Source organism: Pogonomyrmex barbatus, unplaced genomic scaffold (assembly GCF_055798465.1).
Source record: "Pogonomyrmex barbatus isolate J1 unplaced genomic scaffold, ASM5579846v1 scaffold17, whole genome shotgun sequence".
Classification (NCBI taxonomy): domain Eukaryota; kingdom Metazoa; phylum Arthropoda; class Insecta; order Hymenoptera; family Formicidae; genus Pogonomyrmex; species Pogonomyrmex barbatus.
Window position 1 is genome coordinate 3191297 of NW_028297113.1, and position 24731 is coordinate 3216027.

At 37.6% G+C, this 24731-nt stretch overlaps 1 protein-coding gene across 1 annotated transcript in view; it reads right to left on the bottom strand.

Moving 5' to 3' along the window:
* Positions 1 to 215: 215 nt before the first annotated feature.
* LOC105431187 (beta-1,4-glucuronyltransferase 1) overlaps positions 216 to 24731 on the bottom strand; it is a 45765-nt gene continuing 21249 nt past the window's right edge. The window contains exons 2-6 of the mRNA XM_089074437.1: positions 9061 to 9754; positions 8224 to 8604; positions 6662 to 6997; positions 5628 to 5870; positions 216 to 5375 (exon numbers count right to left, since the gene is read on the bottom strand). Of these exons, the coding sequence (XP_088930563.1) occupies positions 5178 to 5375; positions 5628 to 5870; positions 6662 to 6997; positions 8224 to 8604; positions 9061 to 9450 (1548 nt within the window). The 5' untranslated portion in view covers positions 9451 to 9754 and the 3' untranslated portion in view covers positions 216 to 5177. The remainder of the gene's footprint in view (positions 5376 to 5627; positions 5871 to 6661; positions 6998 to 8223; positions 8605 to 9060; positions 9755 to 24731) is intronic.

The following is a 24731-nucleotide window of genomic DNA, read 5'->3' on the forward strand; positions in this document are numbered from 1 at the left end:
AAAGTACTCCTGCATCTCTTTGAATTCAAATATTATTTTCAGATACATTACGCGTCGAACGCGTAATCATAACATAATTTAACTTAAAATATATATACGCAAGAGTGTGATACGGCAATTGTTTCTCTTCTCCATTCCGATCAGTGAATTCAGATACGCCTGGGGAAATCTGCGGAATGTATTCTTTCTCAAATGAAACGGCCGACGAGAGATAGTTCTTATTTACAAAATTACACGTGTATTTACAATAATTACAAGTATTATAAACGCATAATAATTCGCTTGAGGAAAAGAAAGGAAAACGATATCTGGCGATTTCCGCTGGAGCTCGTTCACAATCTCGTGCTTGTTGCATGAAGATGTTCGGTCGAGAAAGACAAGCTCAGCGATCGGGATGTTACGTTGCTTTGGCGCGACTTTCTGTTAATTAGTTTATACATACGGAGGAGACAGAGGAAAGAGAGAAGAAGGACGAAGAATGTTCTTATTCTTCCCTCTTTCGTCGCGATACTTTTCTGGGGCGGAGGGGAGAAAGGGGGGATAGATATAAAAATCTTCCGCTACAATTATGTATAAATCGATCTCTATGTTTTGCATATTAACTGTATAATTGAATGCTTCTTCTTCTTTTTTTTTTTTAGCTTTTAGTCTCCGCGATCATTCACACACGATTCCTGTAAACGCACATTTTTGGCACACACGCACTCGCACATAAGGAGACAAAAAGAGACAATACATAAGGCACAGAATACACATTATTACATTAGATATATGTATTACAATTATATTATTTCAAAGGAAGCCAGAAATCTTTTTTATTTATATGAATTTATCTTCTTTTTTTCTATGCAACTGCATACAAAAAGTTAAGTTTAACAAACATAGATATTTTTAAGTGCAATTCGAAGTGAGATGATATAATTGTAATATATACATATATACGAGTGATAAATAAATAAATATATATATATATATATATATATATATATATATATATATACACACACACGCGCGGTTGCACAGCCCCGATAAATTAAGAGAAAAGGCGAGAAGATAAAAGGAACTTATGCGATGTATATGAGTTCTACACTTTACAGAAAACATTATCGGCGACATATAAGACTACGTGTCACATTTACATAGTATATATTATGTATATACTAATTTTCTGAGAGGATGTTAATTAACTCTTCGACAACTTCTTTATGGATGTGGCTGTTCAATAGCAAAAAATTATCAAAATTAAAAAAAAAACATTATATTCACATTATTTGAAACATCAAATAAATTCGGATTATAAATAAGTTAAAATATTTTTGCATTCCTATTTCGAAGTCGGAAAGGACCAAGATCTCCATTAGTTTGAGTTTGATAAAAGAAAGTGCCAGACTTCACCTGTATGTGAATTTTAGGCTCATGTTAATTTGTATATGACGTTTCTTTGTCCGCGCGTGAAATTAAATGAGAAAATATCAAATACATTTTTGGAGATTTGTCTGAAATAGATCAGAGAGCTGTATGATTATAGTAATAATAATAGTTTTATGATGAACAATGAAAATGTTTACAAGAGGTTACAGACAGGTAAAGTCTCGAAATTTCTTTTCTTCGAAAATGGAGAATCTGTGAGATGTAACAGATGATTATAGCTATACCAAAAAATTGCGGCTTAAGTCGTGATAATTATGTGAAATCATTAAAAATTATTCAGTTTAAGCATATAATATCATTGTAATATTGTCAAAAAGCTGTGACAACTTAAAAAGAAAAGACAGCAGCAGCAACAACAGTAAAATACTACGTTTTAATTTCGAACACTGATTTAAGTTATTTGATATCCATAATACAAAATCTTCCTACAAATAATTTTTGTTTCTTGCGTTTCTTAATTTCAAGATATTTACGATAAAAATTTTGTTATCTACTTGAAAAAAATATTAATTAACCAATATTTTCTATCAAAAATGTTTAAATATTATTTTGCTTATATTTTAACTTTTTTATTCAAATCTATTTGCTGTTCCAAACGATATAAATATAAGAAATATAAGAATTGTCTTTTAAATTTAGATAATTTTTTCTACTATTGTATAACCAAAATATTGTATTGCATTTGTATTATTTGTAATAACAAGTTTCGCGTTAATTAATTTGCAGTTTGTAACTTTATTTGCACCTGAATGATGTATGTGCGAGAAAAAGTATCAGATCTGGATCTATAACATAACATTATGTATATTAAATCAATAATTTTAAAATAGAATATATGTCCTCAATTTAAATTAAGTTCTAATATTACTGTTGCAATTTTTCTCTATAGAAAAATCAATGTAAATTTAAAAATTAAATAATTTCCGAATTGTTCAAAAAATTGTGCTTTTATATAGATACTTATACAGATACTTATAGAAAAAATAGTTTAATGTTCAATATACAAATTCTTAAGTAAAAGTAATGTAAACAAAACGAGATTATATACTTTTGACGTACTAAATCTGATCTATTGATAAATTTATCAATCAATATATTCATAAATAAATTATGATATATTAATAATAAATCGTGGTAATTCTTAGAAAAATTAATTAACAGCCTCAATGATTACGCTACATTATTATGCGAGAAATCATATGATATTCGATTTCAAGGATGCCTTTTACAGCAGACAAAGCGGACGATTACAGGAATATTAATTACTTTGTGCCCTAATATTATCACAAAAAAATGAGTCAGCATCTCGCTTCGATTGAAAAATCGCCGAAACTAGTTATTCTCGACACATTACGTACTGACTCAACTATTCTTATTCAAGTCTTATAATAATTACGAAAGATCGTATGTACATTCGCTGGTCATATTACTCGGGGTGACGATAGAAAAGTATACGGTTCATATTATGCGCTTACGTCTTATATATACAATAGCGTTAGTTCGCTACAAAAATTCCAATTGTATCGCATTTCGCGTCAGCATAATTATCGCGAAAAATGAAGTTTAGAAAGAAAGAAAAGGAAATGAGTTAAACGTCTTACTTGGCAGCGTTCTCAAATTTTTTTTACGATATTGCAAGGAACACCTTTAACATTTCTCAGCTGATCGCATAAAACATCGATAGAATCTATCAGTTCTCGAAAAGACTACCGAAACTTTACGAAAGATTACTTTTTTTAGAACTATACTATTCACTCTTAAATAGTGATTTATTTTGTAGAACGTAATTATTTTCGGATACGATTATATTCTTTCTTTATATCAGAAAAACGTTGCTTTTTATATGAGTAAAACGTTATCACTTAATGTAGTTATTAAAAAATATTACTCGCTTGCGCGATCGCCGAAGTCAGTAAATTTATCGTATTTTTTCTTGGTGTATAAGAACGAATTTACAAGATAAGACTTTCCTCGTTTTCTTTTTGTAGAATCGCTTCTTATTGCAAATACAACAAATAAATTACGCATCGACCGGATTAACTGTTCGCAATCCGACCCGATCATGTTCTGTCGTTCTGTCTTCTCACTCGCGAAAATATATGATTATCCATCACGAAATAAGATACTTAAATGGAGTCCGAAAGTATGACGTTACGCTAACAAAGATAAATAATTAATGATTCATCGATCAGGCAACTCACTGGAAGAAGACCTAGAAAATTTATATCAAATATCCTTCAGTCTTGGACGGTGATTTTTTTTTCCTTCATTCATGAATAATTCCACACTTGCCAAGTTCTTGTTTCAATGTCTATAGGCAGAAGGAAAGCTGTGTTCGCCGTGTTGGTGAATAGCTCGAATTGTGAGCGCCATATACATGTGCGATTTAACTGGTGAATAGCTCGGATTGCGAACTTTTAATGCGTTTGGCTTATCTACATGCAATTACATTTAGTTCAATCCAAGTCCATCAGTTAATGTAGACTGAACATATTCTAAATGAATTAAGTTGCTGTATGAAAAATAAAAACGAAAAAAAAAAAAGGAAAAAAAATATATCTATTGTTTGAAATACACAATTGAAGTATAGATTATCTAAAAAGATATATTTAAGATATAGTTAAGTATATATTGTAAAAAAGAAATTTAACAGCAACAGTTTTAATATGATTAGGTAGCATTGTCTATTAATTTTAAAACTCTTGGAGAAAATTCGCGAAATCTTAAACAAAGATGAGTAAACAGGTTAATTTTGTAAGATTATTTTACATAGAATTCTGTAAAATTGTTGGCTGTATTGTCCAAAATGTAATTGGTATTCTACGAACATCGGATTCCTAAATAGATAACCTGCAATTTGCTTCGATCATAGCATCGACGGTCACGATCCATGAAGTCGCATCGGAACTGGCACCGTTCGTTTGTAACTTTCACCGAAAGTGCAGTAATCCTGTAAACACACTGAAATGTATGAGGCACCTTGTCATTATGTACAACTATAGAGATTTATCTGAGTGAAAAATACGTGGTACGATTCCTTTACGCGCTAAGTATTCTTTTACGAAAGCTAGAGAATTACCACCGAGAGAATATTTGAGCGTCGCGACGTACATTATTTCTTTCGTGCAATCTTCGCCCTTCGCGTTGTCTCGACGTTTCTCGTAAGACACTATAATACCGATTGTGTTAAAGACGAAGATAACGTAATGACAACAATGACGATGATCGCAATATAAAACCCCAAACAGCACAAAACATTCTGCGAACAATCTGGATCTACTCAGGATATTCTAAAACATTCAGGACATCCTGGATAATTTTAGAACATTTTGTGCTGTTTGGGACGCTTGTCGCGCGAGCACGAAACGTGTCCGTGAAACAATATTGTTCTAAACTCATCGAGTACTTATGTAATAATTCGTTTGTTCATTCGGCACCGTTCAGTTGGCATAATTAGAAGAGAGAGAGAAAGAGAAAAGTTCTCTATAAATCGTAGCGAATTTTTCTCAGACCCACTCGCGAGGGGGTCGCATCGAACGCACGTGAACACGATTTTGAAGATCCAGAGCGAGTCGCAGTATTAATCCGCTCCGAGTCCGGATGATTTGTTGTCGCGCGACAAGACTTGATGACGATGATGGTTTTACAGATGATGAAATTACTGACGACAGCGAGGATCGCAAATGCTCCCACCGTACAGATGGGCATCTATAGAGCACGCGCCGACGTGCTCGCGACTCTACGGGCTACACGGCGCAGCCTTTTCTCGTGCCGTACAACACTTTTAGCTCCGGCATTATGATCTTCTTAATTAATGCGTTCGTTTTGGCGGTGAGCATGTCGCGATGCGGATCCTTCTTGAAGATCTTGATGCCGGGCCGATGTACCAGGAAGGCATTGTCCAGGATGAGGAAATCGTAATCGAGAACGCAGAGCGCGTAACCCTGTAAGCATTTGACTTGACAATAAATTATCGAAGTATAAAGGGACAATACACATATGCTTATTTTACCTTATAAACATATGTAATTAACATCGCCAGAAATAAATATTAATTATTCTTCTAAATTATATATTATACCTATAATTGGACTATTTTTTTTCTCAAACAATCCAATAACATTTGAGGAAAAGTGACTTTTTTCACTTTTTATATCACATTCTTATTCTATATTTTTGGAAGCAGGTGGGCTTACCTGCGTCATTTTATCACTCTTCCCCTCCCAACTGAGTCTTTCATCATAAAGAGGATCGTTATTGGTCCCGATAAAGATCGGCTCCCAGTGTACGAAGCTACCAGTCCTTTTGCCGACATGGAACACATGCAGATCCTCGGTTTCTGGCGCTTCCTGCCACTCCTTGCTCTTCGGCACATTATGGCAGCCGGAGCATAATTTTTTATGAAAGGGTATCGCGGTGCCCGCTTTCAGCATCTGTATCTGTAAATTTACATAATCCTTCGTAACGAAGAGCTTTGTAAAGAACTTCTCAAGAATTTGTTTTTCATTATATCTCGTATTTGATTATCAATTTATTAAAGAGGAAAAATTTAGCTCTGGCTTTGAGCCACTATGTTGCAAGTTCGTTAAAAATATCGGCATGTAGTTGACGATATAAGTATTTATTTTGTATTTATATATCTAAATACAAAAAATAAAGAAGAAAAATTAGGCATTTAAGAGCCTGTCTCCCAAATATTGCTATTATTTTCTGTTATGTATTTGAACTAATTTTTGTCCCTGAAAATATCAAAATATCGATCAAGTTTTGTGAGACCAAAACGTATCAGCAATTGGCAACAATTAGCGAGCGTATTAATATCTGATTTGGAGGCGTTTCGGCAAAAAAAAAAAAAAGAGAAAAAATAAAAAGAATAAAAGGAATATTACCCGGGCACACACGCGCATCAAGATTACAATCGGTCTCTCTGTTACGCCGCTCGAGTTCTGAATATGACGCGACAAAAGGTGCATTGTGCCGTGCCGCGTGCCATGTCGTGCCGTGCGGTACGCATGCCGGTCAGACAATAGCGATGCTAATTCTACGTATCAAGGTCCACGGTCAAAGGAAGTTCCATTGATTCACTGCCGACCCTCGCGTCCGCACTATTAACGACACAGTCGGACACACCGTCGGCCTCGTGCTCTCTTTCGCGCGACGCTTAATTGCCTCCCCCCCCCCCCCCCCGACGGGCCGATCCGCGGATCGACGAGCGATCATCGGAACGTACCAGACGAGTCTTATTGTTAGGCGGCTGGCTCTTCTCATCCACCTCGAAGATGGACAGCACGAAGACCTTGGGATTGGGCTTGTCGAGAGCCGGCTGATCCCGTCTGCGGATCATCTCCAGGAACTTGGCGGGCAGGTTCGGGCTGGGGTACAGCTCGATGTCGCTGGGGAACACGTAGAAGGTGGGCGCGGATTCGCGCGCTATGTTGCGACCCACATTCACCGGATACAGCAGCTTCTTCTCGTTCTTGTACATCTTGGCGAGACTGACGTTCACCCACGGAGGCCCGAGCGAGCAGTTGTATGTGTCGGAGGCGATCTTCTCCGACGACGGTATCTGAGACAGGATGGAAAACGAGTTAATTTTTTATGAGGAAATATTAGAAGCTTCAAGGGCTCGGCAAAACTACGAACGTGAGAACGCGTAAGAATCAGTCTTTCTACTTCTTCGCTATCCTATTTTTTCATATATACAGATATCTTATGTGTTTTAGTATCGTTATTAGATCGTAAGGTGCGCTGGAGAAAACGTGGCATTTAAATGAAGCATTGAGGAAAGGAACTTAATGCTGGAGAACGACGGGATATTCACGTACGCGGTTTTCCGATTGTAATCGCGATTACGTTAAAGACCTGTTTTGCAAAATGCGAGCCACGCGAGCTTCATTCGCCTCGTGAGGCGAAACCGCATGCGGAAACCGCGAGACTGTTTTACGGTATCCAGCTGTGTCATATCCGCCAGATCCGAGATACTCGTTACAAGACAAAATAGATAGCAATAACGGCAACGAACTACACAGTTCGTGATACGAAATACTAAATACTCTTCGCGGACGAATTGCATATGCATAAAGTAAATTCATGCAGTACATTTGAGAACCAAATTATCGCGTGAAAATGTAACGTCTGGCTTTGAATCGCTGATTAATCTCGTCGAATTTTGTATGAAAAAGCCGACAACTACAGAGAAAGCGATGATCTATTTTATTTGATTGAAAGATTTCATATTTAATATAAATATTTTATTGGTTTCAAATGTTTTATGTAATTTTAATAATAATTACTTCGCGCGTGAGAAATGCAACGTTAATGTTACTAATTTTTATGTGAAATAATCGACAACTGCAAAAAGCGATATTTAAAAAAATCTTGATCCAATGAAAAAAATCTACGGAGAATATCTGAAAGATCTCGCATTGAATATTGATAGTTTCAAACAATAATCATAAAAATAGGTATAATGTTTAATATCGTAGCTTCGTCGTGTAAATTCTAAAAGCGAACTATTCACAAAGCAAACGTGTTATATCAGCGTACTCGATACTCGCGAGATGTGATTAGATTCATGTGTGCAGAGCCCAGGAAGGACTTGGCGAACACACGGTACATTCAATAACAGACAAGTGGTTAACAGGGAACAGATGCTCCTTCGTCACATCGACTTGAGACGTTCGCCGTGCAGACGTTACTCTTAGACATCCGGAACTCAAGAGGGATTCAAGAGCAGGCAAGATGGAACTCGAGGAGGACTTCGTCTTAGACTTCGTCGGGCCGTCTATTTACCACTTTTGGCACGTGTTTACTGCTGAAGAAGACGTGGAAGGTCACCAGCTGTGAGACCAAGGGGGTGCCGCAGTTCCTCGAGTACCTGATGGCGTCGAGGGTCGCCGGAAAATCGGTGCCGGGTGCATGCATGGCGATCGATATCGGCGCTCGCCAGCGCTCCAGCAGCGGCTCCAGATTGTCGAGGAACGTGTAGTCGGCGTGCGTGGTGTATGTCACGCTCTCCCAGCATTTCACCGCCATGCTCATCGGCACGTAATTGTACAGGACCCAGTAGTCGCCGCGCTGCGCCCGCCTTGGCTCGGTCGACTTCTCGTTGCAGGGCACGGCCTCCTTCAGGCTCATCGGCTCGCGCGCGAGGCTCACCGTGCTGTTCCTCATCTGAAAAGGGAGAATCAATCGATTCAATCGCCGTTCGAGGAAGAAATTAGCATGGAAAGCGGCGGAAATGCCGCGAATAGCGATCGCCCACGAGCCTAAATTCCTCGACGACATCCCAACGCGTCTAGTATCTAGTATCTCTTTTTCTATAAATTTTGGTTACCGAATAACAATACGACAATATTCTCCGTTAATATCCCGATAGAGTAGAATCAACGAGGTCGTATTAGTTCTATCAATTTTTTCCTATTATTGTTAATTCAAGTCAATTATGATATGCTATTTCTTGCTATCTCTATTAATATTTTATAACGTATTATAATTCATAAAACGCGTTCAGTTAATTAGACGAGCCATATCTGGTCTGAGATTACTCTAAATCAGGGATTCCTTTGAAAGATGAAAGATCAGCGAAGAGGAAAAGAAGAGGCGGAACGAGAGAGAGAGAGAGAGTACCGTCTGATTACGCGGATGCTCCTGTGGCTTGTCCACAGCCTCGGCCTTGGCCCCGTTGGGAGGCGTCGTGACGACGCTAATCCTGAGGGGACGGCCGGCGCCGCCGTTGTTTGTCGGCGCTGCATTATTGGTGGCGCCGACGGTCGCGGAGGACAAAGAGGACGATGCGGCGGCGCCCTTCTGGGTCCCGTTCACAAGGTCGTTCAGGCGGTCGCCGCCGTAGGCATCCGATTGCAGCGGCGCCGCCGCCGCCGCCCAGTTGGTCGGCGGTTCCTCGATCCACGGTCCGGATGAGCCGATATGGGCGCACACGTACAGCAACACGCACACGTTCAGCACCACTGACAGGCGTAGCGCCCAGTTCCTGCGGGCGATGGCTACGATGCTCATCCTCCAGATCCGATCGGCGGCGACGACGAGCGGGGGGGAAGGGGGGGCTGGCGAAGAGCGCGGACGGAGGATTTCGCAACGGTCTCGAGGGGATTCTTCTAGACGACGACAACGACGACGATGACGACGACGATGACGACGACGACGATGTCAGTCTGCTCCCGTATCGTTATCGATGCTCGAGTCTATTCTCTCGCTGGCGTCGACCCGCCGAGTCCATCCCTTCGCGGCCCACGACTGCTCGGCGATCAGGACCTGCTCATGGTCCCCCGGAGGCTGTCGACCGGGGCTCGGTTGCGTGCACCTGAAACGGAAGTGGAAGGGGACTTTTGATTATGACGCAGGTTGCTACAAATTACTTCGAAAGCGTCGTGTTTCTGCTGCGACGCCGCGCACGCACTACATGCGTGTTCATTAGGCGAGCCTTTAGTATGGCCTTAGGAAACGAGTTAATTAAGAATCTGCACTATTAGCATCGGTTTTCTATAAATTCCGAGAGTTTTCGAAAATATAAAGTCATTAATACACCGTTCGATCGTCAATGTCTTAATTATCTGTCTTAAATTTCTCTAAACAGCAATATAAAAGCAAGTTATTTCCTTATTTATTTTATTTGAAAGCAAGTTAAACACTCTCGAGCTTCCTTTAAATTATGTATACACATAAATTATATTACACAGTTATATTAATGTAAAATGTAATATTTAATTAACGCACGTAAATTTATTTGCCATGCAAATTAATGTCGACATTTTTTACGAGAGTAGAAAAGTTTTTGATCTGATCAAGAAAGATTTCAGTAAAATTTCAATACTTGTTCAACACGGAAAGAACACTTTGTTAAAAATTTGGCTAGATACAGATCTGAAAGTGATTTTGTTGGGCCTTCAAAATTATTATATATATGATGTTCAAATTGATTGTTAGAAGATCAAACATTTTTTGCAGTATCATCATATTTAAGTGTTCTACAAAATAATTTTGATGGGTTAACAAAATTATTTTCAGATCTGTATCTGGTCAAATTTTTAGATTTGCCAGCAAAAGTGTTCTTTCCGTGAATAGATGATATTGAAAAAAAAAACACAAAGCTAAGTTTGATATCATTCTAGCGATTAGTTTATTTCTGACATTCTTTTACAATAATAGTTTGTTAACAATGGAGAAATTAGAGAAATTTTATCGCGCCGTGATAAAATTCCTTTATCTGAAAGAGAAAACTCCTAAAAAATGAAAACTGATATGAAATAGATTCAATGAAGATGCTGCTCCTTCATTACAACCGTGAAAAAAACCGTGATGAGTTCAAACATGGCAGAACGAGCATTTTCGATGAGGAATGTTCTGGACGATCAAAAATCGCAACAACGGATGAAATGATCGATTACTGAATGTTCACCAAATCGATTGTCGATCAACTTTAAGAGAGATAGCAAAAGCTGGTATCTCATATGAATGGGTGTACAACATTTTACACGAGGAATTAAGCATGACAAAGCTGAGGGTGCCGCATTTGCTCACTGTTGATCAAAAACAAGATCGGTTGAATATTTCACGATTGTGTCTTGAGCGCGTTTCAAACGCGATAAAAAAGATTTTCTACGGCGTTTTATTATTGTCGACGAAAAAAATTGCTATTTGGGAAAAAAAAAAATTGTCGTCGGATGCCGAAGTGATAAGTACCATTAATGGCTAATTTTCGAGTTTAGACAAAAGTTATTATATCGAGGAAATGAAAAGTCTAGAAAAACGTTGGAGCGCGTGTGTTGAGGGGAGACCATGTTGAGAAATAAATTTCATTTGGCTAAAAAAAAAAAAAAAAAAAAGTCTTCTTCTTTAGTTAGTTTAGATTGGTAGTCACTTTTCAATCTACCCTCGTATTTTACTTAACAACTCCACTACAACTTCAAACGCTGCAGCGACGTCCGCTGCAAATAGGTACACGTCGCTCCGCCTCGTTTCATCTCGCTTCAATAGCGGCAGCTACGATATCTCCCGTTTGATCACGTCTCGTTTATCTCACGATCCAGTTTATAGCGCGTGCTGCGCCGTGGAAGGCGACTTTCCCCCTATCTCGCATCTCTTCCTCCTCGTCGAGTGGCGCAACTGACGCTCTCATCGCGTCGCGTCGCGTCGCGTCGCGTCGCGTCGCGTCGTAACGCAACATTATCGGGCCGGGTAGTCCGAATTGCGTAACGGTGGATTCCTTCCGCGGGACAGCGATCCCGTGGTTTGAGCAAGCGAGTGAAATCGAGAGGGAATGACACAGAAACGGCTATTATCGAGAGACGGACTCAGAAAGCGACGATAGTAAGAAGCTAGTAAGAAGCTCGAGTCGTCGCGGGCCTCCTCGCAGTCGTCTATCTTGCGTCAACTCCTTCGGCAACGAGTTCCGAACAGGACTCTCGAGTCACCCATCGGTGATATTCGACGACTTTCACGCAGGAAGACACCTCGCTTTCTGCCGCGTGTCTGCCGCTCTGGTCGGAAATTTTCCGCTTGACTCTTCCTCAAAGGAAGTTCCAAGACGCTTGACTGAGTCTTGAAATTTATTTTTTTTCCCCCCTTTTGATAGAGTTTTACGTGATCGAAAGCACGTAGGAAATACGGCTCGTTAAGTAAGCGAAACGCCGAAGATCGACTCCGCATCGAGATTTCGATTAAAAAGTAATATCGTATAACTGGGTCAACCGCCGTAATACAAGGCAAACGTCTCTAAATGAAAACCTGCGGGGGAAACAGGCTTTAAAACTACTTTAGTAGGAAAACATTGTAACAGTATTTCGTGCCAAGGGAATAATTTATGGCATGCGATATTCGACCGTTATATGGCCAGGCGTATTTCAATCTTGAAGTTGGAATTATCGGCAGCATTGGCGAATTACACGATTCGCGCGATTTCCGCATGCAAAATGTACAATCCGCGACTTGAGGAGAAAAAAATTCGAATCTGCACGGAAAGAACAGCGTTTTGCTAAAGTACAGATCTGAAAATAATTTTAATTATGTCGTTAAAATTATTATGAAAGGTAAAACTTAAGCACGATAATACTGCAAAAATTTTTGACATTCTAGCAACTAATTTGAACATTTTACATAAATATTTTAGTGACATAACAAAATTATTTTTAGATCCGACTGAATTTTTAGATACTTTAGTAAAACTATTTTTTCAAGTGCGAAAACTTTGATTCGTTTAAAAACTTTTTCGAATACAGATATAAAAATGAGTTGTACGAAATCCTTTCTAAGCTATATATATTTTTAATAAATATATAATATATAAGTATTAGATACTTTGTACCACGAAAAATTGTATCAAAGATTTTAATTTTCTCAAAATCAAATGTTTTTCAAATTTCTAAAGGTAATTAACAAAGATATTCTCCTTTTTTTTTTTTATTAAAGAACATTAGATTTTTTACAGAAATTCTAATCAATCACCTACTGTTATTTATTTATATTTTATAGTATTCTACAAAAAGCACAATAAGAAGCAAACAGTTTTTCAGTAAAAACCACTCTATTTTTTCGATCTCTCTTTTCGTATTTTTACTGCCATTTCATTCATTTTTTTACCGAATTGTTTATCCTAGCCTATTCTATAGCGGAAAGCTTCCGAAATACAATGCCATTTGGCTCGGTTAAATATATCATATTACCCGCTTTCAATTTTTGCAAAACTACAGCTTCGTGCAATTTACATTGCGATAGGTTAAATTGCAATAGCTTCATACGCCAAATTAATTCATACTTTTAACAGATCTTTCTAAATATTCGCATTATTCGTTATTGAATAGTAGTGGCAATTTGCTTTTTCGATATTTATACATCAATATTTTGTAATTTTGTAAATAAATTTTTATTGATAATATATAATATGAATAATTTACAAAAAAATTTCGTATTCAATCGAACCCTAAGCCTTTATTAATGATCAAAGTTTACCGAGTTTTTGCATATATTCAAACCTTTCTATATCCCTTAAAAACTGCGCAATGTGCATTTCTGCATTGCAATCGATAGTCGTATCTTCAATTCCAGATGTTTACATAGTTGTCTTAGATAAAGCGAGCACAATAAGGCTTATCTATTTCAAAGCAACGAGAAAAATACGATAAGAGAACAATGATATAACGCGGGAAATGGCAACTGATGTTATCGATATCATCATCAAACTGATAATTTTCAATGCTGTCACGTAATTGCTACTTGCAAATATCGGAGAAGTACGAGATACGATGCGATGAAAAAAAGCGATATCCAGTTTTTTTTTTTCCGCAATACAATATGTAGGCGTGCTCGGATAAAAGTGACTTCTGACGTGGGAGTATGGCCGTTCGAGATAAGAGCTCGATGCTCGATTTGATGGTCAATGCACGTGCTCGTTGACACGTTGATCGCGGTAGTCATCCATGACCGACATTATCGAAAATTTTTTTAAATGCTCGTAAAAGATTTATCTCGCGAAAGACGAGATGTACCTCATAAGAGATAAATGTGTCTGTGACGCTTTTACAGCAAATAGCCGGATAACAACGTAAAAAATTTGCTATCGATACACAGTACCAAAATATCAGTCTCATTTTTATATTATATTATATTATTTTTATATTACACAATATTTTATATTTGTTTGCAATTACGAAAACTCTAACCAAGCGTACGCAGTGTGACGTACGAACCTCGCTGGACGAGCAACGAGTTTGACGTGCGAAATAGCTATATCGAATAATTAGCGAGAAATCGCGAAGCGATGGACGGCGAGGCAATCGTATATGTAAAGGATACCAAATCGCGAGGGGGAAATAAAATTCACAAAACCGCCTTTCGAGAACCCGATTTCATCGTTGAAACGACGTTTTTAATTATCGACTTTCCTCAAAGAGCCAGCCATCCGTTCACCATCGATCGCATGGGGGAAACTGGGGAAAACTCATCGACGACCGGTCGTAGGAGTTCTTTGATCGCCGGGAACGCAAACACGATCGCTATTTTTAAAACGCGAGCACACGTTTCTCGCCTGCCGTGCAAACCTCCCGTAAAGCTCGCGCTTTTATATGTGTACATACGGAAAGTTCGTGATAACGGATCGCGTTATCTCGTGAAAATTTTCACTCGATTCTTTCAACGCGCTCCGAGGTGGAAACGGCCGGTGTAATGCTGCTTCGCAGGAAACTTTTCTGTTACAACTTCGGGAATATTAACATGCTGACAGCCGCGTTTTCCGCCACGCTTATTACATCACGTTGCGCACGTAGAAATTTAATTACCTTCAATTTATATTACAGTCGAGAGAGAAATAAGGCATTATTTTAAAATAAAAACTAAAGACAGAATCGCTTTGAGAAAAATTAAAATGAAGCTTTATTCTGCTTTATTCTATTCTTATTAATAAAACTATTTCAGAAATATAATTACTTTAAAGCATTATTTTAGAGTAAAACTATTTAAAAAAATATTTAAGAGCTGTTTTTTAAAGCAGAATCTCTTTAAAAAAGTTAAAATAAAGCACCGTTATAAAATAGAACTATTTAAAAACAGAATTGTTTTATTTAGAAACAAAATTATAAAACCTTTGAGCGATACGACTGATGGCTCAAGAAGATTCAAAAAGAAGCAAATTGGAACAAATACTCGCGACGGTTGGAAATGGAATATTTCTGTCTGATAAAATATTCGTTCTTGCTTACATGTTTACAAATAAGAATAATCAAAGATTATGATCATGTGTTATGGAGAGATAAATAACGAAATTAATTTAAAATAGCGATATATCTGTCACGAACAAGAGTAATGACTATTGAATTAATTTGATTGAAATATTTATGACAAAAACATGAACGTTATACTATACTACTATACGTTTGTAACCAATGAGATTTCACTTTCCACTTGAACATATATGTATCGACTCGCTGATGACGGATGGCATCGCCCGACTAATGAGATGCCTATATATTGCATGAATAACAAATGAGCGTTATAAATATCATCGCGATAGACTTCGATCGAAAGTAAATACAGATTTTGGCGAGAATAATAAACGTCAAATTACGAAACCAATAAACAAGAAAACCTAGAAATTCGCAGCGAAGAAAGAATTTTTTTCTATTTTTTTTTTTTTTCCCCGAATATACTCTACTTAACAAATTTAATTTAAAAAATCCGCATTTCACGCTAAACGATTACAATGCGCATTTACTCGTGGGTTCTCTTCACGAAGCTGCTTTCACAACTTTATTAAATCTTTTCTAATTTTTTTTCTTCAACATTCGACGATACGTCTTTCTATAAAGAATCGACGAATTTTCATCGTTTATCTTGGAAATTTATCTTCACGAATATTTCTGTTCTGGAAAATGGAGACGCAAACATTTATCTCGACGGAGCGAGAGGCGTCTCAATTACTTTGCGCGTGTCGCGAGTTGCATGCATAACGCGAAATTTTCCATGTGCACAGCGGGACGTCGATAATCTATCGATCTCGGAAGCGGCAATAGAGGACGCCGTATTTTTCTTCGAAACGAGAGAATTCGTCGACTCCACGCACGCGGGGGGGGGGAGGGGAGGAGAGGAGGGAGGGAGGGCAATTCGCGCTATCGATCCAAGATCGCCGGTGGCATCGCGATCCTCGGGGAGCCCACGCGCATCCGTCCCACCGTCTTCCTGTCCCTTCAGGAAGTAGGCGGGGATGGTCGAAATTGATAGTGGCCTCGCGTCGAAATGATTCGCGCTCGTTAATCATCGCCTTATGTCCCGTCCGCGCGCGCCCGCCCGGTGACTACGAAACTCGAAACTCTCCCCGAGAGTTACTACATCGTAACGGATTAGCCGCGTAATGTTATCGTTAATTATAAAAGCGCCGCTGTCGAGCACTTCAACGAGTCTATCATTATAGAAAAAAAAAAAAAAAAATACGTCCCGCAGAAATTTTAATTGCAGTGTAACACGAACGTAAGAATTATAAACAGGGGACTTTACGTGTTTGTTTTTCGTTCGCACGACAAGCTCATCCTTGTGTCACGCAACGTGATCCGGAAAGTGTTCCTGTGATCGGAAAAAAATTGCGTCGAAATTTGAAAAATGTCGAAAAACGCGATTGAAGGCGCAAAGGAGCGTTTAATTGATACGCCATCGAGCGAGTATTTCTCGATCACGCGGGTTTCGAACCCGGGAGAATATTTAGCGATTCCGTGCGATGGACGAAATTGAGCTTTCGCATTTTCGTGTGGCGACGTCGCTATGGACACCGAAGCTTATCAGCGCAAATGGGAGAGCTTAAAGGGAATAAAATGATGAAGCTTTGCGAAAAACCAGGCTTTTCCGATGGTGCTTTTCACGGTTATCAGTCGTGTCAAACTCGAGCTCCCATGAATAAACGTATAATACGTTCGTTTATCCGCGCGATAAAAATCATTATATTATTTTTAACCGTTAATAAGGATATTACGGATGAATCATTCGATGATTATCTTTCTAATGACAAACGTTAGAAGTCGACGGACACGTGATAAATGCGATGTTGCAGGCTATCGCTTAATTCGCGTCTCTTGCAATTTACGACGCGCAAGATCGTAACGCGATCTTTCATCGTGAAAATGGAGATAGAATGGTATATATACATACATATATATATATATATATATATATATATATATATATATATATATACATATACACGTAACGTCGTAAAATGTGTATTCTTTACGTCGTTGCATTATGAAATTTCACGGCGTAAATTCCCTAAGAGAGACCTAATTAAGAATATTACATTTTAATTCCATACCGAGATGAAATAGAAACATACGGAGACAGAAAGATAAACGCGTGTCTTTCCGTGTCACTTGATCGATTGAATGACAAAAGTTGACGTAGAAAAAGCTCGATTTGCCGGTGAAGCGATGATGAATCAATTTTCCTTCGTGCGAAATTTGCGTAATACGACGCGGAACATGCGCGAAATTGGGTGATTTTATCGTCTGATCGTCGCAGACGTTATTCTTTCTGCGATCGTTCGATCGGCCATGAATAACAAATCCACGGCGCCAACAATCGCCAAAAATCGCCACGGCGAAGATCGGGTTAAATTAAATACAAAAAGAACAGTTTTATTGAAGAATCTTGTTCGACAACTGTTTAGACTTAAAAAAAAAATATTCCGGTTAGGATCCTAAATGTCACGGTTAAAATATATCGCTATTTTTTGTATCTGTTAGAAAATTGCCGTATATAGAATTTATAGCCGCATATCAATATACGCGAGAACATTTAGATCTCAAAATCAAGTCATACTCACTTAGTCACTTTTAGAAAAGTGTGAGTGACTATTATCTGATTGGACCATAGAAAAATTTTCTTGTTATAAACTTGTCAAATTGTTCAGACATAAATTCTGCCTCTGTCGTCTATATTTATTAAATACAAGATATAATAATGCGATATCGCAATTCTTCATGGAAAGAACACTTTTGCTGGCAAATGTAAAAATTTGACCAGATACAGATCTAAAAATAATTTTGTTGGCAAAATTTTGTTTACCAAAATTATTTTGTAGAACACTTAAATATGATGATAATACTGCAAAAATGTTTGATCTTCTAACAATCAATTTGAACATATATAATAATTTTGAAGGTCCAACAAAATCGTTTTCAGATTTGTATCTAGCCAAATTTTTAGATTTGCCAGCAAAAGTATTCTTTCCGTGTTGTTAATCATTTTAGCTAATTTTTCGTATCTAGATAATATTTGCAAAAGATTTTTTTCAGTGTAAGATTCGCGATAGAACTTGATTAATTATCAAAATTCAATTCAAGATTATTATAAAAAAAAAAGTGACCAGAGATAGATATTATTATGGAAAGAATGATTTTGTTGTAGAATCTAAATATTTGGCCAAATGCAGATCTGAAAAATAATTTTCTTAGATTATCAAAATAATTAGATCGTTCAAATATGAAGCTGAAGCTAGCAGCCAGATTTGGGCGCCCCAAAATAAATAAATAATGAAATGCATTAAAAATTTATTGCAAGCTAATGATATATTTAGAATAATAGAAAATAAATAATAATAGAAATGTAAAAAAAATAATACTAATAATAATAATAAAATTAAATAATAAAGTTAAACAATTTATTAGGCCGTCAAATTAAATTTAAAGAGCAACAAAGTCACATGCATATCCGTAGAGACTTAAAAAAAAATCACAGATATTCTTCGAAGAGAGTGTAAAATGATGCCAAGATGATTTGTTCGGGGACGGCCTTAATTGCTCATAAAAAAAGTTAAATAACATTTTCAAACATTTGAGTAGTCAAATCATACACATTGGTAATTCTATTTATTGTCTGCTCTCGGTTGTATCCAAAACCACGACGAGGACGTGACGAGTAAGATTCGTTTCGATCTTTTTTATTTTCTTCGCTGATTTTTCTAAACTTATCATTGAAAACAAAACATCTCAGAAAATGCTTAATTGCTACAATGTCGTGCTCCGACAATATAAATTCTGCAACAAATAACGGCCCAACATCCATATTTTTTGGCAGCAGTAATAATAAATCATAGTTGCAAATTTATCATCAGAATAAAAAAAAATTATATTATTGTCAGGATTTAACTTAGACATGCTACTAATAATTTTAGTAATTTTAATAATAATTTTTAATGATCCAACAAAATTATTTTTCACTTTTTTCTGAATCAGGCCAAATTTTTAGATCTTCCAACAAAGCTGTTATTTTCACGAATAAAACGAATGCTCGCGTGTATCGTGACAAAACTAGGAAATAAGAGCAAATATATTAGAGCACTTTTGCTCACGAAAGTTGAAACGCTCGTAAGTAAGAAACCCTAGAACTTTTAAATGAAGGAAATGAGAAGTCGCGGCAAATGGACAAAAATTATTTTCCATCGCAAGATTGAAATCGACGAGCGATCACTTCCATCATTTGCCACAAGAATATCACGTCGATTTATTTGTTAAATCATTTTAAGCAAGGAAGAGAAGTAGTAATCAAGAAGATGATACGATATGGGACGACATTAAGTACACCAATAAAAACGAAGAAAAGCGATAAGAAACTGTAAGGTATAATGTAAAAGAGATACAAGTTATATGAGAAGGAAAAGAAAATGTGATAGCTATAGTTAAGGACTATATTAAAGTGCAATATGAATAGGGGGGGCTAGGAGTTTTCGTTTTTAATGCAGGTAGAATAAGATATGGATGGACGTGTGGAATAAGAAAAAAATTTGTAAACCAGGTTCTTTCCTGGCTGTAAATATGGCCGAAATACATAAAATATATATTTGTTCAAATCATCAATTTTTCTAGTTTTTATCACAGAAGATCACTGCACGTAGAACACACGTTTGCGCCCGTTTGCGCTCGGGAAGGTTTCGCCCTCGCGCCATCGCCGTCGCCATCGCCGTCGCCGTGTTTGTTCGATATAACAATTAACCCCGATGAATCATGCGTATCAACACGGTCGCATCGAGGATACATTCTTACCCTCGTGGCACCGGTTCATCGACCGCGGCGATGTTCGCGATGTCCGACGCGGTGTTCGCGTTAAACCGAGGTGGAGGACAAAATCGGCGAGCGAGAAACCGCCGAGTATCGTCGGATATCTTCTTCGCGTCTACCGCTATTTCGTTAAACACGATCGCACACCTCGATAAACGGCGCCGTTATCCGGGGCCGAGAGCAACTCTCCCGCCGTAAATCTTCGATATTTAATTAAAACAGTTAATTTATTGCGATATCGATGCGCGCGCGCGCGCGCGCGCGCGCGCGTGTGTGTGTGTGTGTGTGTGTGTGTGTGTGTGTGTGTGTGTGTGTTGATAGAGATTGATTAATCGCCGTTCTCGCGATCGGACTCGCGAGTGACTTAATTTAGTTTAATACACGCCAAATTGGCGCGATCACGTCGCAGCGGTCGAGCGGATAAGTAATTTCACGCTGGCATCACGGCCGCGACACTCCTCTCGGCAAGAACCGCGTACCACTGAAAAAAGTGATCTTATATCTCTTAGCGAAAAATTATCCAGCTACAAAGAAATTAGCTAAAATGAATGACTTGGCAAGCACCGCGCACATATTTTGTATCTAATCAATATAGATGACGGTGACAAAATTTATATGTGGACAATTTGTCAATTTTCAGCAAGGAAATCTCTCTATGACATCAGACAACAGTCACTCACACCTTTTATAAAAGTGACTGTGTGATTTAGTTATAAAGTTTAAATTTTCTTGCATATACTGTTGCTACTATAAATTCTATGTCACGACAAGTTTTTAGCGGATATAAAAAAAATAACGAGACGTTTTTTTAACATTTTAACTGTAACATTTAGAATTGTAGTTGTACCAGCGAAACATTTTTTTTGAGTGCGCAATTGTATACGAGGATAAATCCAGATTATGTGGATTACGTGAAATGATGATTGTGATTCGCAATTCGCAGAAACTCATCATTCGTTCGTATAAAGCCATCATATTATATTATTTGCGACCGTTCATCGTTTGCAATGCTGAAATTCTGTATACGAATCAACACAAATTGATTGATTCGCATCCTTTGATCTCGTCGAAAAGCCGATCCACTGGCGATCTCAGTATGAATGGTAAACAACGAATGCAAACTCGATAAATCTATTCACTTATTCACATTATTCACGAATGATAATAACTGTTCCATATGTATAAGATTTTATATATTTGTACAGGATTTTTTCACGACGAGTCGTGAAAAGAATGCTGAGAGATCTAAAAATTCGACCAGATCTGAAAATAATTTTGTTGAATCATCAAAATTATTATGCACGTGAAATCTTTAAGAATAATGATAATGTTGCAAAAAATTGTTATATTCTAGCAACCAGTTTTTATTTTTGGATCTGGCTAAATATTTAAATGCTGCAGCAATTTTTTTTCTGTGTGTAATTACAAAAAAAAAACGAAAAACCGTGTTCGCAAAAATAAAGCGCTAGGAAGCTGCTGTTATAGACTGCTAAAAATAAATTTGGAACACACTTTGAAGAAAATCGTAAATGGAAAACAAACATTATTTGACTCTCCTCCTGAGAAAAGTCAGAGTTCGATTGAGTTTGAAGAAAATTGTAATCAATTGCTTTCCATTTACAATTTTTTCAAACTCAATCGACATCCTTCGACTCAAACAATGTCGAATGAGTTTGTTGATGTGCATCAAAAGATATGTTCCAAAATTTACTTCTAGCTCTGATAATACATAGTATACTATAATATATTATAGTATTTTCAACATTGGTAGTAAATTTTAAAATATACCCAAATGCAACTGTGTTTCCATTGACTGTGTTCCCTAGGAGGAAAGTAGCTATAATCTAAGGCAAAAAGATGATAATTCGCAAGAAAAGAGAATAAAAGACTAGAGAATAAAGGAAAAAAATCTGGCATGAATAGCGTATCGCTAGCTGAACTCTCGTCGGTGCGGCGCGAAATACGCGAAATACCGTGCGGATCACACACGTACGCGTTTCGTAAAATCGCGCGATAAAGAACGACATCGCGCCCGACAGAAACGGGCGTCTTCACTTACGCGACAGTCCGGCTAAATTATTTACGTCGTCGTGCAGTTTCATCGTCGTGCACGCGACGCGCAAGTCGGTGGCGATCGATGCGACGACCGCGCGCGATCGACAGAGCTGAACGCTGCGACGAGAAGTTCTCGAAAGGCTAAGATCAAAAAATGTTTTTCACCTCCAAAAAGTCAGGTTGGAATTACAGAATACTAATTGTCGAGTTCAGCCGAACAGCGTAACATTTAAACTCTTCTTATCTCTTTATCGCTCGATTTATATATTTTATTTTAATATTTTGCTCTTCATTTTTTTCTCTCAATTTTCAATTTTATTTCGACATTCAAAATATTTTACTTTTAATATAAAATTAATCGGTCTATCGTTCGGACGCAATAATCCCACAATTGTACATTCAAAGTCACGAGATATTTTCGAATTAAAGGATTATATTTTATTGAATATAATAATTTCAAAACGTCATAATGAAAGAATCATGTGAAGTGTACAAGCATTTTATTTAAATGGAGCAACTTTGTGATATCAACGCTCTTTAGGAAAAAAATCAATTTAAGTGATACATGTTAGTGCTACTTTTTAATATTTTTTTTTCAAGACAATATGGGGCGCGTGTACTTGGTGATATTTCTTAAAAAGTTAATTTTACATGGGTTTAAAATGACATTTTTAAATTAATGAATAAGAATTATGGGATAAGCATTGTGGGATAGGTGCATCTGCAGCTTCTAACTATCGCCGATGATTACGTGAGGTGTATTTTTATGAAATAACCGAGACACTAATTCCCTCGGATATACGACAGGAATGTAAGAGCGAGCGCGCAAATAGGTTTTCCTCGGGCCGTAATTACTTTATGGTAGGGAGAACATTCGCGTTCACTCTTATCGTGTCCGACACGATAAATCTCCCCCCGATACGATAAACTCGCGTATAGTAAAATCGCGTCGATCTCGCGGCAGTATGCCTCTCTCGTCAACTTCATCGTGACGAAGCCTTTTACCTGCTTTTCATCGACACGAAAGTGTAGCGTGCCGCCGATTCCTTCGTAATGACAAATTAAATGTCAATGTAGAATTACACATGTACAGATCTCTCGTACGTACATAGAAAGTACGAGGTTTATTGTACGTATCTAAAGATTTCGATACGAATCTAAATATAATTTTATCTTAGATCTAAAATAATTAAGTAAGACATTTAAATTGGCCGGTGGAATGTAAAAAATTTTTGTTCTACATAATTTTGACGAAACAAATTTACTTTTAAATCTATATTTAGCTAAATTTTTCAATACTTTACCACTACTTTTCTCGTATAGACTTACAATTTCGTAAATATGTTATTGTTAATTAGTAAATATTAATAGAATAAATAATTTGATTAGCTCGATGCACCAAAATTTTTCATATCTACATAATTTTTATTCTATAAGAAGATTAAAATAATAATTATTAAACTGACGATTACGTGTCGTTTCAGCATCATAAACCTTGATGATGAATTTTTTAAATTTTCCTCTAGTATATATGTACGAATGATTTCAAAAAACACGTGGCTGATGAATATCTAATCTCATTAAAATTGAAAAAGAAATAAATTAACAAGATTAATCGGGTCATCAATAACACGAAATACGTTGGTTGCGCGCGTGATTTTTCAGAACAAAGGGCAATAAATGTAACATTATTCGTATCTACGGGCGTGAAATCGGATCGTTTTGCGGCCAGAGCGAATGCTGAATGAATGATATTTTCGAGTAGTTGGATCGAATTCGCGGGCAGAAGTCAAAACAGCGTGCGAATTGATAGGCCTATTATTAGTACCGCGCGAGAACGATCGACGTTAATGGCAAAATACAAAGCGGCGAATACGAGCACGTATGGCCCGTACCGTCGCGTACCGATCCGCGATAATTCCGCAACGATGATCCGATTTGTTACGAGCGCATGCCCGGCTCTCCGACAGTTTGATCTCCGGCTATCGAGAGATCGATCGGCTTTCGTGCCCGTAATAAGACTCCTTTACTCGAGACGAATCGCGCGGGCTTTCCGTGCTTTCGATTGTTAACGAGCGCATTCAACAGGGTCGTCACTCTTCCGAAAAGGCATCGGAAGGAGAATGTCTCTCTCTCTCTCTTTATCTCTCTTTTTCGGGCAAGATCGGGGAATTAATCGCGAGAAATCAGCAAAAGTCCGTGAATATATTAAAAATTTGTTGCTGTAAATTACGATACTGGATACGAATTTCCCTCATCAGACTCATATTTTAGCGTCGCTGTCAGAGGAGCAGAGGCAAAGGTAATTCCCGCTTTCATTTACATGCGGGCATTTCGACGGTTTTACAAGCTCAGAATTAATTTTAGTTACTCAATGAGGGAGGATTGCAAAAGGAATCGAGAGCCGCGAAGGGGAAGGAGGGCTTGGCCGGAGAGCTAAATGGAATTTAATAAAATTAAAAGGGACAACGCTAATGATTTCAGACATCGTGTTTTCGCCGGCGCGATAGCGAGATAGCACCATCAATTCATCATCGTAAGTATGGTAACGCCTTTTATTCACGCGTGCGAGTGCAGCTCTATATTTAGGAGGCTGCTTTACGCCGGCTTCTCAAGGTAATCCGGTTTTCCACCTTCCGATCTGGTATAATAATCCAATCTTTTTTTTTTCTTTTTTCCACGAGATTTTTCTTG